The sequence below is a fragment of the Tupaia chinensis genome, unplaced genomic scaffold, assembly GCF_000334495.1.
Source record: "Tupaia chinensis unplaced genomic scaffold, TupChi_1.0 Scaffold000466_1, whole genome shotgun sequence".
NCBI classification, from domain to species: Eukaryota; Metazoa; Chordata; class Mammalia; order Scandentia; family Tupaiidae; genus Tupaia; species Tupaia belangeri.
This window is the reverse complement of record NW_006159975.1, coordinates 1,304,981-1,320,390: the sequence shown is the minus strand read 5'-3', so window position 1 is coordinate 1,320,390 and position 15,410 is coordinate 1,304,981. Positions and strand designations below refer to the sequence as shown.

The 15,410-nt window shown below is 35.9% G+C and overlaps 1 protein-coding gene across 1 annotated transcript in view; it reads right to left on the bottom strand.

Annotated features, from left to right (window-relative positions):
• The window catches only part of PCLO (piccolo presynaptic cytomatrix protein), a 445,966-nt gene that overhangs the window by 411,337 nt on the left and 19,219 nt on the right, over positions 1-15,410 (bottom strand). Inside the window, exon 3 of the mRNA XM_006155762.3 lies at positions 5,473-6,879. Within this exon, the coding sequence (XP_006155824.1) occupies positions 5,473-6,879 (1,407 nt within the window). The remainder of the gene's footprint in view (positions 1-5,472; positions 6,880-15,410) is intronic.

Sequence of the window (15,410 nt, the reverse complement as noted above, 5' to 3'; positions counted from 1 at the left end):
AAGACAGGGATATTATTTTATCATTGAGCCATATGCTTTCACCTATGAATACTGATCAGCTGATGGACTTACCTAGGAAAAAAAAAAACTTAAAAAAATGATGCTGTCCTCTAAGCTTCTGAATTTCTGAATCTGCTCCCATTCCTCTAAATTCAACCATGGAACAGAGCCACCATTACATTTTTGGGGCCCCAAATGTTAGCTCGATTTGATGCAGAAGCTTACAAATTTATTGGTGCTAAAATCCTAGCAATTACCAGATGAACTGATTTATAGGTAAGAGAGCACAGAACAAGTGGCATTTGTTATTGATCTCCTTAGGTTATTTAATATCATAGTAAAGAGAACACTTAACCTCTGAATTAACCTTATGGATTGATAGTTAACTCATTCTTCTATTCTCCTAAAATAGGCTTAAGACCCACTCTATAGGATTGTTTGAAAAAAAGTGCCTGGCACTATCTCCTGCACACAGGCCATCAAGCACCAGTCCCATTAGAAAAGTAAATTAAAAAAAAAAAAAAAAAGGCAGCATGATTGATATAAATATACCTTTTAAACACTGTACAATGTTTTATCTGGATATTAATTATAATCATCTATGTATAACTAAATATGAAAAAATGTAAAAGCCTCTGGTAAGCAAAGAAATACAAATAAAATTAACACTATTATAACATTTTTTGACTTTCAAATTGACAAATATTATCTAACTCCAGTTCAGAGCAGCTGTAGTGAGAATGAAATCACACACATCAGTGATGACAATGTTAGGTGCTATCACGTCTCCAAAGAGAACCTGATATACCTGGGTCTTTATACTTTGATCTAGTAATCCAGTACTAGTAAATTTTCCTTAAAAAACAGTTAAAATACAAAGTTTTATGTCTGACAAAGTGCATCTTGTTTTTATTAAAAAAAAAATACAACAACAATCTAAATCCCTAATATGAGGGCAATGTGTACAAAACAAACATCCATAAAATTGAGTAATATTTAATTAGTATTAAATGACATTTAAGGAGCTTAAGTAATCAGGAACATGCTACATGTTGACAAAGATGCAGAAATTCCATATAGAGTATAATATTTACCTATGTAGAAATGCATAGAATAATGAAAACTAATGGGGAAATTTTTTGTTGTTTAAATTTGTTTAAATGAAATTATTTATTTTAAATCCATACTTGAATATTTTAAGTCAGTATCATATAATAAATAAAAAGGTAATATATAAAATTTCTCCTTAAAGTTAATGACTACATTTTTTTTTCCCTAGACAAATTTATTAACTCTCTCATGTCAAAAAATTCCAAGAAATGTCCATATTTGCTATGGATGCCAGAAATTTTCACAAAGAATATAAATGTTTAATAAAATACATACGTTTTGTGGGGACCAGAAGATGGCATAATAGCTAGGTTACTGGACTCCCATGTAGTTGACTGAGGTTTAAGTCCCAAACCGGTGGCTTCAACTCACGCCAGGTGCGTATACGTGCGTGCCCAAGATCACAAGAGGAGAATGGAGGAGAAGGGATTGTGGCGAGGCCATCACCCTTGGGGGGGGATTTCTCTATTTCTGTCTCTCTGTCTTTCTGGTGAGCGCATGCACCCTATAGCAAAAAACTCCCCCCCAAAAATAAATAAAATAAAATATATAATTTTTGAAACAAATTATTAAACTATTGGTAGAATGCTTTTTTTAAAAAAAATTTCTTTTAAAGACAAGATCTCATCATGCTGCTATCCTCCTACTCAGTCTCCTAGCTGGACAATAGGTATGTGTCACCATGCCCAGCTCTTTTTTAGACAGGATCTCAGGAGGCTACCCAGGCCAGCTGGGAGCTTGCATTCCTCCTGCTGTTGTCCCCCTCAGCCTCTGAAATTACAGGAACCTACCTCTAGCCAGACTTTAGGTTGGACCAAGAAATGATCCTGAACCTACCACGTGGTCCCAACCTATGGATCTCTTTAGCTGGACTGAACTCTGCTCAAACGAGTGTCCTGTACTTAAGTGCCTTTTAGTTATTACTAGATAGATGCTTCTTAAATTATTAAGTAATGATCTTTAAAATTTCTTGTTTTTCAAACCAAGAGATGAAGCACATCTACTCCACTAGGCCATCTTTCAGTGTTGGCAAATGCAAAAGTCACTCCATCTAGAAAGTAATGATCTGAAAGGATCTCAGTTACACCACTAAATCTTAATCAGCTCAAAATGCTCATTTGTGGCCTATTGATAAATATATGCTAGGTATTCCTACATCATTTAAGCCATGCATAATTGTCTTGCTGAAAAAAGCATAATTATGACTCTAGGACTTCCTGAACCAAGACAAAGTATATTCAGTTTTTAAGTCTTATTTTTATAGTAAAAAGTTACTTTAGAAAAAGGTGGTTAAAAACAATAAAATAAACACTAGCAGTGAGTAATTTTGATTCCTTTTGTATTTGAACTAAACCAGAATGACTAAAATACGCTAGGTACATCGATTACCAGTTTAGGCTGTGTTTTTCGGCATACGTCCAAATTCTGTAAGAATAGTTTTTTCAGAAACCCTACTGCCACTTTTAAAATTCCTTCCAAGACAAGATAGTCCCTCTGTTGGAAGACAGTAAAGCCTAAAAGAAATTTCCCTTGCTGTCAAAAGTTAACAGATCATTGTAATTTACACAAACTGGGCATCAAACAGTTAAACAGCAATGCTTAGGCTGAAGTATGGCTGCATTCCAGGGCCTGCAGGAAGCCTTTGGCACTCTTTAGGAACAGTGAGGAATGTTGTGTATGAGACAGGAAACAACCTTAGCGACAGGTGTGTTTGATTAATGAGGAGAGCAGGAGGGATACCATCCATATCTTGCCAACCCATGACAAACTAAGGGAGCTCTCCTCTCACCACCAGAGGAACAGAATGGCAAAGGGGGAGGGAGGGAGGGTGGCATTGGCAGGAAAAGAAGTCCAGCTCCAGTGACTACTGCAGGAGAAGAAAGGCTTATAACAAGGACTAGATATGCTTTATGGGCAAATAAATGGAAATCATTGAATCCTGTCTTGAGGACATCATGGCTAAAAGGCATAAAGGCTAAAGTCGGAGTATTTTCAAAATGCTATCTCCGAAACTGGATGAAAGTACAGTAACCAGCAATGCACAAAATGTGGGATAAAAAGAAAAATATCATAAGCAGAATGAGGACATAGAAGCAAAACAAAGATCAAGGAAGGGGATGTTTTCATAACTCTTAAATGAGAGAAATGGAAGATTCATTCATACGAATATTGGGATCACACCACAAATTAAGCCTATAAATCATATTCATAATTTGTGAAAAACATATACATCTACATAGAAATATATTTCTATAGGTATACATTTAAATACATTTGTAGAAATGTGTATGCATGCATATACACAGACTTAGATAAGCAAAAACATTGATTACCATTTTTTTTACTAAGAATTCCTCCAAAATCTTTGATGTAATAATAACTGTTTGAACATGGATTAATCAACTAATCTTCATTTACTTTCTTAGTGCCAGGCCAGACAGTGGACTTGACCTACAAATCTGGTCATCAAGGCCTTTTACTAACTGAACACTTAACATCGATTGACAGAGTCAAGGTAAGCCAAGGACTATAGTTAACTAGACATTTTGCTACATCAGATTTTCTTCCCTTCTGAAATACAAACTTTTAAAGAAATTACTACTGAGTAAAATAATTTGAACAATGACAGATCACCCAAATTCTACTGTCCACATTTAAGATAGAAGGTCACCTAAATCACCTAAGTGCTTGAAACCATGTGTATTCTGAAATTATTCAAACTATTGAAATTCCACACATGTTCTTGGTAATTTTCTGCATCATTCAAGAAATATCATGTCCGAATTATCTCCAAGATATAATTAACCAACACACAGAAAATGAAAGATTTCCCTGGAAAGTTTACTGTTCTGCTACCCAAGGGGCTTTCATTTCTTACTTTCTAATGTTGACAGGATCCTTTTCTACCCAAGGGGCATGCATTTCTTACTTTCTAATGTTGACAGGATCCTAATAATCACTATGGTCCAAATATATACATATGTATGCACAAATATACATATATTTATATGCAAATCATAAGATATTATTCTCCCCCACAGCATGCAGAAAATATAGCTGAAATGCATAAATTACAGGGATTTTTTTTTTAGTGGTACAGTTTGTTTTATTTCAATAAACTGTATTGTATTGATACCAAAACACTATAAATAATCATTATAGCTGTTACCACTTAAATGCTGAGAGAAATAAAAATGTATGTACCTCTAAATGTATCATAGTTAAAATTGTTCATCATAGCTAAAGAAGAAAAAAATCTGCTTAAGCTTACATTTGTAAAACTTTCATATGCTGTTAATTAGGTCACCGCAACCTAATGTCTTTTTAAAGTAAAAAATATTTTCTATGGTTTATTTTTTAAAAAATCATTTAATGCAAAAGCACCACCAAAAGGAAACATATGAACAAGCTGTAAAGCCTTCTTTATATGGGCACTAAAATCTACTCAACTCTTCCATTCAAATAAGTTACAAATTCAAAGACACTGGAGTAAAATTATTCTTAGTATTTTTGATTAATATAAAGCAATAGCATTATTTAAATTAGTTCCCAAAATGTTTACTAGAATATTGTTGTTATGTACTAAGACAACAGTGATCCATTAACCCTCTGCAGTCTCCCAAGATCCAAATTCTCTAATGGCTCCAAGGTGCTATTAATGCTTCTAAGTTATTTCTTTTAAAACTATATTATAAAATATTTGTCATCTGCCTTTTGGTTATTTATATCTGTCATCTCATAAAAAATATTATTCACATTAGTCACTGAAATCTGAGTATCTTTATTTCTTTCCACTGTTCCTAGAGAAGTGATATCAAATAACATCTCAAATAGAATTACGAAAAGTCTAGACATGGTATATTTGAACTGCCATTTTCCACTAGGCAACATTATTAATATACACAAAATTCTTAACAGTTTTTATAAAATAATATATTTCCTATATTATATAGATCTGCAACCAACCAAACTTCTTTCTTTTTTTAACTATCTGAGAGAGACTGGAAGAATTAAAGATGATGGAAATAGTGAATTGCAACTCTTATTTAGACTTTACACATGAAAAATAAACAGTCCTCCAAAGCTATAATTCATGAAGATCTGAGATCATTGCTATTTTAATTTGTCAGTTTATTTTGTCTTCCTACTTGTGTAATCACCCAGAAATGTACAAATAACATGGACTCTTAAAAAGAAAGTAAAATTGTATAATAAGTAACTGAAACTCTTCTATAATACCAATATTGATTTGTTTTCTTCTCAATACATGTATTTTTTTTTTTTGCTCAGAAATTTGTCCACCAAAATATTTCAGAAAAAAAAAATGTAATCACACCAATATGTAATGTATCTATTGCTTACCTCAGTCAAATGTGGTGTAGGGTTAAATCCACAGAGATTACACACTTGCTTCTTGCATTCAGTGCAAGTATTGAAGTTAGGAGGATCCTGAGAACCTATGTTGAGTTCAGTCTTGCAGAGAGGACAGGTTAATTCTAGTTTAGGAGTTTTCTCTGGTTTGAGAGGAAGGTCAGTCTTTTGAGGCTCAGCTGCTAAAGGTTTGCTATCCTTAACAGGTGGGACCTTCATTTCTGCTTCGGTTCTTTTTACTGTTGGAGCTTGCTCAACTTTGGGCTCTAATTTTTCAGTTACTGGAGCTTTTGTTTCTTTTTTCATAGGCATAACCTTTGCAGGTGCTGCTGATGGACCCTGACCTGTGGATTTAGGTGGCCCCTGAGAAGCAGGTGGCTGTGAAGGCAGAGGGGCTTGTTTTGTTGAGGCCCCTGGCCCACTTTGAGAATGTGGTCCAGGCTGCCCTGCTGTAGAGATTAAATTTGATGCCTGGCTGAAGATAGATGCTCCAAACCCAAAGAGTTTCCCAGTCACTGTTTCTTGAGGAGTTGTAGGCTGTGACTTAGGGGCATCAGTAATACTTCCCAGGTTCAGACTGAAACGTCTGGACTGCTCCTGAGGCTTCGTGGGCTGTTGAGATGCGGGGGCAGTTTGGCCACTGGTAAGTCGTGGGCCAGGGGGTGTTGGTGACCCTTTTGGCATTGGCTTGGCATCTGGTTTAGGGCTCATTTTGGATTGTGCTTTCTTAGGTTCTTCCTTTTTTTGAATTGGATCAACTTGTTTTTGCACTTTGCTCTCTGAACTGGGTTCAGGTTGTGAAATAATTTTTGAGTCTGATGCAGGTCGGGGTATGGCTTTAGAATCAAATGGGGTGACTTTTTCTCCTGTTGGTGGGAAACTTTGTGAGGGTTTGGCAGAGTCTGTTTTTAGAGGAGGGGTTGTTTTGTCTTGAACCTGTGATTGTACCTTGGGGCTCGGAATGTCAGGTTTTGTTGCTGATGATGAAGATACAGTGTCTGTAGGTGGCTTTACTGTCTTGGGCTGCTTTGGTTTCTCATCAGCAACAGGGGGCTTGGCCTGCTCAGATGGGACAGAAGGCTCTTTGGGAGGAGCTGGCTTGGGTGAGGATTCTGCCACAGGAGGCTGCTTGGCTGTGTGTGTGGGAGAACCATGAAGAGTTGGTTGTTTCACTAGTGGTGGTGGCTTTTTAGACTCAGGTGCTTTAGAGAGATCCTGTTTGAGTGAAGTATCCTTCTTTGGGGAACTCTGCTGTGCCTGTTGGGAAGATTTACTCACTGCTGATGTAGGAATAGCAGAAGCAGTCTTCGGTTTGGGCTGGGGTGATGATGGAACTGGAGCCAGATCACCTCCTAGAGCTCTTTGCATCTGACAGTTCAAACAGAGCCATTCTTTGATCTAGAAATAAAATTGAACAATGGTCACTGGGATGATCACACTGTAAAAACACAAAAATTGTTTCAAAACACAATGGTACTATTTGAAGCTATATCTCATCATTCAAATCATAAAATAGAGACCAAATTATTTTAATGTATATTAACTTTAAAATTTTAATTATGTTACAATATAATTAATGAATCCCAGAGACCAAAGTATCCATGCTTTAAGGAAAATAAAAAGAAACAAAAATTGGGGCCAGCAGGTGGCGTACTGGTTATGCCACTGGACTCACACATGGCCAACCAGTTTGAGTATTGGACACGGGAGCTTCAAAATCACACCAGGCATGGTAACCAGCAGTTAGCGTAATGGCTATGTCGCTGGACTCCCACGTAGTTGACCGTGGTTCGCGTCCCGGACCCGGTGGCTTAAAACTCATGCCGGGCGCGTGTGCGTGCGTGCCCAAGATCCCGAGAGGAGAATGGAGGAGAAGGGATTGCGGTGTGGCCATCCCCCCTGGGGGGGTATTTCTCACTTTCTCTCTCTATGTCTCTCTCTGTCTGGCAAGTGCACGCACCCTGTAGCAAAAACCTCTCCAAAAAAATTAATAAATAAATAAATAATGACATTCCTTCAAATCATCATCACAACCAGCATGATTTAAGAGAGAAAATACGATTTCCTTTAAATTTCATGAACATATTTAAATCAGTAGTGCAAGTCATGGTATGTACATGGTAATAAAAATGAGTGTCCAAGAAAGATACATGTGTGTGTAAATATATAAATATAGATAGATATAGATATGTGTGTGTGCATGTGTACACACATATGCACATACATGCAATTGCAGCTGCTCTTTTCATATTGCATATTGTGAAAAGAAGATATTAAATTTGATACCCATTTTATATGATAATGTACTTCTGTCTGAGACTAGCAAATGGCATGGTAGTTAAGGTCCTGGGTCAAGTCCAGACCCAGTGGTTTGAAAATCAAGCAAGATGCACATGTGTGCATATGTGCCCAAAATCCCAAGAGGAGAATAGAGAAGACGAGATTGCAGCATGGCCATCTACACTGGGGGATGATTTCCCACTCCCCCTACCTCCAGCAAGCACATGTGCCCTGTGGCCAAAAATTAAAATGAAAATTAAATTTAAAAAGTACTTATGTTTAACATTTTTTATTATCCCTAAACAATGTTTGCTTATTACAAAACATTTTAGATATTTTTTAAAAACATATTTACTTCCTGCAATATTTTATTTTTTATTTATTTATTTATTTTTTTACATTTAATCACTGTACATTTTTTACAGTGTACAACATGGGTTTTCCAGCATAAATATAGTGCATATCAGTCAAGCCAAAGAGATTATTATATACATTGTCATTAGTAAATGACTTCAATTGTGTGTCTATTTTTTTTAAGAGAGGATTTTGCTATAGGGCACATGCACTCACCAGAAAGAGATAGACAAAGAAACAGAAAGTGAGAAATCATTCCCCAGGAGAAAGGCCATGCCACAATCCCCTCTCCTCCACTCTCCTCTTGGGATTTTGGGAATACATGCAAGTGTGCCTGACATGAGTTTAAACCACAGGGTCTGGAACTATAACCACAGTTGACTATGTGAGAGTCCAGTGATGTAACCATTATGCCATCTGTTGGTCCCCATTTGTGTGTCTATTAAATGTGTTGTTTGTTTTTACCACACATACCCCCATACTGTCTCTTATATCTACTGTTGCCCTTCCTGCTATTAAACCTTCCAATCTTTCAGTTTCTGCTTTAGAGCACATTCAGTGATACATATGGAGTAGAGACACACAATGCCTGTTTTTCATAGTCTGATTTGCTTTACTTAGCATTAAATCTCCCATATTCATCTACTTTGTATCAAAAGCCAGGACCTCATTGTTTTTTTTATGGCTGAGTAGCATTCCATAGAGTACATGTGCCACATTTTTTCAATCCACTGTTGTGTTCTTGGACATTTGAGTTCATTCTGGTCCTAGCAATTGCAAATAAAGCTGCAGTAACCATGGACATGCAAATGTTTTTCCAACTGAGAGTTTTCCTATCCTCTGGGTAGATACCTAAGAATGGAATTCCTGGGGATATGGTAGTTCTATTTATAGGTTTCTGAGGAGCCACAATACCATTCTCTATAGTGGTTGTACTAATTTAAATTCCTGCCAACAGTGTGGATATTATAATTAAAATGTCAAATTTTACAATGATCCAATCCTCTCCACTTGAATAAGTTTGCTCAATGTAACCCATATCCACAGTCCAGCACTTAAATTCTTTGTACACAATGCTATATAGTGAAAAAATTAATACTACTGGCCCTGTGGCCTAGTGATTAAAAATGCTGATCCCACATGGCTGATCAAACAGTTCAAATCCCAGTCTCAGTGGCTTGAAAAACACACCAGAAATGTGTGCATGCATACCCCAAATCCTGACAGGATGGAGAAATGAAGAAGAGCTTGTGGTGTGACTATGCCCCATTGGGAGGTGCTTTCTCTCTTTCCATCTCTCTCTGTGTCTCCCTCTGGCAAGTATACACATCCTTTAGTAAATGATAAATAAATAAATAAACAGTGCAGAGATACCAGAAGAATTTCCCACAGTACAAAACTATAAAGTGGTAGGTGGGCAATTAACTTTTTCAAGTAATTGTCTTTTAAAGAAAATTGAATTAATTCCTAAACATCTTAAAACTTCTTTGAAATTTTTAAAACTTATGTACCAGTATAACAAAGCTTGTTTTGTAATCTCATGGAAAGCAAACTTACATCTGTAAAAGATTAAAAGAGATTTCAGCTCAAACAGAAATGTTATATTCCTGTTTAAAAAGTTAATCAAAAATAAAATTACGGTACTTGTTAAATATGGGTGGCAGGTACTTGGGTTTTCACTATATTTCTTCTTAATATGGGTGTCTAAGCATCTGCATACTCATTATACTTTTATCTTTACCTTTCCATATGTCTGAAGCATTCACAAAATAAATGACTTTTATACATATCTTTTTAAAGTACCAAACAATCAAGAAATGGCTACTTCCTCAGGCACTAAAGGCAGACTATGTTGTATATATATTTTTTTCTAAAAATAATCATTTCATTTTATCACCTTCTTGATGAAAGGAAATAAATCTTTAAATATGTACCTACCCTTCACTCATAATATCTATTATTAATTCTAATTCTTCTGTTCTACTATTTTTTTATTACTTTCTTCTGCAGCCTTAAATGATCATCTCATAAACATGAAGCCAGACAAGATTTAAAAAAGAAAAATATAATTTAAAGCAAAATTATATTTACATTTACTGTCACTGACTTTTTTCTTCTTTTTTTTTTCCTATAAGGTGCATGTGCTCACCAGAAAGAGACAAATAGAAAAAAAAAAAAAAAAGGAAAGTGAGAACTTACACCCCGGAGGGATGGCCACATCACAGTTTCTTCTCCACTCTCTTCTTGGAATTTTGGACATGTAAGCTCCCATGCCTAACATGAATCCCAAGCTGCTGGATCCAGGGCTTGAACCACAAAACTAGCCATGTGGAATATGGTGTCTTAACTTTCATGCCACCTACTGGCCTAATCACTGATTTTTTTCTACAAAATATTTATTATATAAAATCTGTCTCTACATTAAAAATTTAAATTACAAACTTCTAGGGTTAGTGACTTCATTAGCATTAATCGCTCTTATTCTTTTTAACAAATGTCATAGTCAAAGTAGATGTTGGGAACCAGCAGTTTGCATAATGGCTATGTTGCTGGACTCCCACGTAGTCAACCGCGGTTTGAGTCCTGGACCTGGTTGCTTAAAACTCACGCCGGGCGCGAGTGCGTGCGTGCCCAAGATCCCGAGAGGAGAATGGAGGAGAAGGGATTGCAGCGTGACCATCCCCCCTGGGGGGTGATTTCTCACTTTCTGTCTCTATGTTTTTTCCCCCCCCCCCCCCAAAAAAAAAAAAAAACAAAAACAAAGTAGATGTAAAATTTTATCACTCTTCATTCCTTTATTCAGATATTTATTCAGCATATGACTGAATAAAAGGTGCAAAAATCCCTATCTTGATGGAAGCTCCATTATAGTGGAAGCATGAGATAAGAAACAAATAAGGTAATGCATAATACAATTGTGGGGTTATTACAGATATGTAATATGTACCTGATGATATTGTGATGATTCCTTCTTTCTTTTCTTTCTTGCTAACTTCTCTCTTTTTTTCCCTTGAAAGCTTTCTATGTATTTCATTTTATCAGTGAAATTCTAAGTTTCTTTGCCAAGTGCACATTGGAGCTTCATAGATAGCCAGCTAGTAGGCCCTACCTTGCTTCTTGTTTGGACAACTGCACAACTGGAACACTGCCATGACAGCTCTAATGTATGATGTACATCAACACTGGGAAATACATTTTATGCTGTCCTAATTCCAAACTGAAATAAGCTGTGGTTTATACAAGTATATTTAATAGTACTTTGAATGTAATATAAATACACTTTTATGCTTTTATATTTTCCTCACCTAAACAGAAAAGCAAAGTTAGGAAAAAGAAGGTGGTGGAACATGAGTCCCTATCTCTAAATAGTGAGAATTCTGCCTGTCTCTTTCTATACTCTATTCTTGAACAGATCCCCTGTCCTATATTTCATCATTTTAATGGTCACATTTTTTTCTTAACTTTGATAAACAGCACATTAAACATATTTGATCCTTTGGTGTTCAACCTCCCTGCTAGAATATAAGTTGAAATCATTATCTCTAGCTATCACAATATGAAAAGCTTTTTATCCTCTTAGGATTGTTTTTTTCAGAAAGAGCCTCCTTTTTTATTTAATTCTAATAGCCAAATCTGTTGAAAATAGAAATGATTTATATCTCAGCATTTAAGTTTTGTACTGAAAACAGCAGCATCTCCATTAACCTGATTCCAATGATACCTCCTCCACTCCCCAGAAACACTGTCCTGTATACTGAGCAACCAGCCCCAACACTGACACTGTTAACCACCTTCCACTTTGTGCTGTTGTTTGTTCACAATGCATGCAGGGAGTGCAATGAGTAGTAATAGTGCCACTGTCCCCCTAGTCATCTGAGTTAGAAATTTTGTTGTAATATTTTCACCACATTCTTAATTATTTCCCACATAAAAACACATAGCTTATGAAAGGTAATCCCCATTCATTCTCTCACATCCTCAAAGCCACTGTCCTTCATTTGGTCCTTATTATTTCCTCAAACACCAAAAATAACCTGTTTAACCCATTTAAGACAAATAACAGAAAAGATTAAACACTTCCCCTCATACTTCAATGCCTCGGCACGATCCATAAAATTAAACTAATTTTTTACAATAAAACTCAAATGTGTAATTTTGTTTATACTCTCATACTAGCACTAGTATAATTCTTCAACTGCCTGGTCTCTATCCCCCCAAGGACTTTAAGCAACAAATGATAAGGACTTCTTCATGTAGTCCTTTTATTGTCCTCCAGGGTCTCACTGACCCTCTAATCATCACAGCTGTTCACAAATATTCTTTGATCTACTTTGAATTAAACAAATTAATTGAACATGTTTAACTGTGCTCTTCAAGCTACAGTATCTCTGCGTTTACTCTGCCTGACTCTACAGTTTACCCAGCCTGTAAAGTATGTTTCTGGCTACATTTTCTGGTTGCATGCCATTTTCCCCAGACACCTATCTCTGGCCACTGACAATCCATCCCCCTTTTGAATCAAACTGAAAAGAGTCTCTCGTAATGACAACACCTGCTAGTCATAAATATTTACTTTCCCTGGAGACAATTATTGCCTTGTTTCACTTCCAAAATTAAGCCTGTATTTCTAATTCTGATCAGAAATTACCAAGAGGTACTACTATCAAAGTTTCAGACACTTGCTTCCAGTTCTATGTGGCACCCATGCATATAATGCATTTTATTCCCTATTTCTGCATAATTGGGTCTTCGTTCTACTATAGCCATGAGCGAGGATCTTAAAAGATTCCTCCCTTATCACTTTTGTTCCATGTCACAGAAAGCAGACAGTATCTTAGGCCAAGTCTGATTCATTGAACACGGCTTCCACAAAGGTTTCATAAACAACTTGTAGGTCTCCTGGAAGCTGGGAAGAATCCCTTTCCCAACAATACACTATAATCATCCACATATACTTGATACATGGTGGAAGAAATGTAATAAACAGCATCAGGAAAGCCTGTAATTGTATCAATGTGTCAGGGAAGGACTCATCTTCAACATGCACACATTAAAAAGAAATTATCTAATATATTTAGATAGTCAAGTCTCAACTATTCCTTAGTTGTAGATTTTATATGGCAAAAAAAAAAGAAAAAAATTAGTCATTTTTTTGCCTTTCCCACCCATAGTCTAACTTAGAAATTCAAGATCTGGAGATACAATTGTCCAATGAGCAACTCTAACACAATTAGCTCTATAGAAAAGGACAAAAGGAAAAATTAAAAAAATTGTTTTGTTTCTGACTTAAAATGCTACAAAAATGGGAATCAGAGAGTAGTCAGACAGAATTTCTGCTCATTCCAAGGTCACTGTTTATTCCAATGTAGACCTGCATGTAACTGTTCCAGCACACCTGCTTGCTTAGCCCAATCCCTGGGGGTTCCCTTTTACTGAGCCTTTGTTATATATCAGAGCTGTAGAATACAGTAATACAAGTTCATTGGGTAAAGCCTTTGTGGGTAATTTAAAATGTCTTATTTAGATGTTTCAAAAGTTACCACTTAAGGTTTAATTATGAAATTTACATATGGAGTTTCAATTAATAGTACCACTTTAAAAAAAGTATTAAAGCTATTTTACCCCAAAATAATTATGTTTTTTCTTTTAAGAATGTGTCTTCAGTAATAATTCAAGATAATCAACTTGAGGGTTGGCCTCATGCACAGTGATTAGGCACTGTGCATTGGGAGCCAGATCCGAAGGCCAATCACAGGTCAAATTCTGACCCTGGAGGCTTAAAAAATCTGCTAAATGCATTTGTGTGCTTGCCTACAATCCTGATGGGAAAGGAAAAATGGAGGAATGGGATGGCAGTATGACCATGCCCCATGCTGGGGGAAGGGGTGGTACGTGTTTTCTCTCCCTCTCTCTTTCTTTCTCTCTAGCAAGCACAGGTGACTCTGGTAATAAAAGAAAGAAAGAAAAAAGATAATCAACTTGATCCATCTAAGCAAAGAAGTGAACTGGTAAATTTTGGGGGGTCCAAAATTAAAGTTCATCCTTGCTCAGAACTATTATTAATGCATTTAGCTCCAAAACATAAGAAAGACTCTTTAAACACACACACACACACACACACACACACACACACACACACACAAAGCCCCAAAAGCATAATGACCAACATCTACCCTTTAATGTGGTTCATAATGGACAGTTTATAAAAATCTATGTAAGATTAATAATGAAATCACTGCTCCATTACATAGTACTAGCAGTTGGCATAATGGAACATCAAAAGAACAAACACAATGTTAGTAATTTTTTTGTGTTCATACCATTCCCATTACCTATTGAAAAAAAGTTCTTCAGTCATGCTTTTATCCTGTCCCTATACAATAAAACCTGTTGGTTCTTGCTTCTTCAATCATCTCATAAACTTTTCTGCCAACCATCACATCTAAATGGACCATTTGTTTTATCAAGAAGGTATTCTCATTCTCTCTTACCTGAGTTATGATTCCCAGTTAGCTGTGGGCTCCTCTCCCATTCACCTAAATACTTCCCAGCCTTTGAAATCCATATTGAATTGCCTTCTCTGCCATTTATTCCATCATTAATTAAAGTTCAATGCTTTTCAACTATAACTATATAGTCTGAACAATATTTAGATTCAAAAAGGGAGTGGCTCAAACTATTATCCAATTATTTCTGCTTCTCCCTTTACATAGACTTTAAAAAGGGGCAACTACTATTCATGTTTACTCTTAGCTCTATGATGGATACAAATAATAATAATAATATCAAAGTTTAGATTTTTTAATTATGAATAATTCAGAAGATTTTTCTATTTCTCAACAAGTTATCTTAAAATGCTTATTGATAACTTTTTGTTATTTTTGAAAGTCACAGAAAAATATATATAACCAGACAAAAGGTTTAAAAAATCAATATTATAAAGAAGAAACTAAGCTAAGATGTGACAACAGATTTTACTTTCTGCTATTCAAAGACTGCCCAAAGCACACCACCTCCCCCACAGAGGCAGTTACTCCTGACAGAAGTTTGGCTGCAGATGGCTCACTGTAGTTGACATCTTTAGCTATGCATATTAATGCATAATTTATTTTGGTTAAAAACAGAATACTAGCATTCTTCAGAACTGTGATGATATTCTCAGCAACTTGGTGAAAATATTTTGTTTTAAAAATCCATCCAAAGAGATTCCTTCTTCTCTGAATCTCAGTGGATTCCAATTTCTTCTAATTCAGCAAATCATAAATGAACTTGGTGAAAACAAAACTCAGTATACA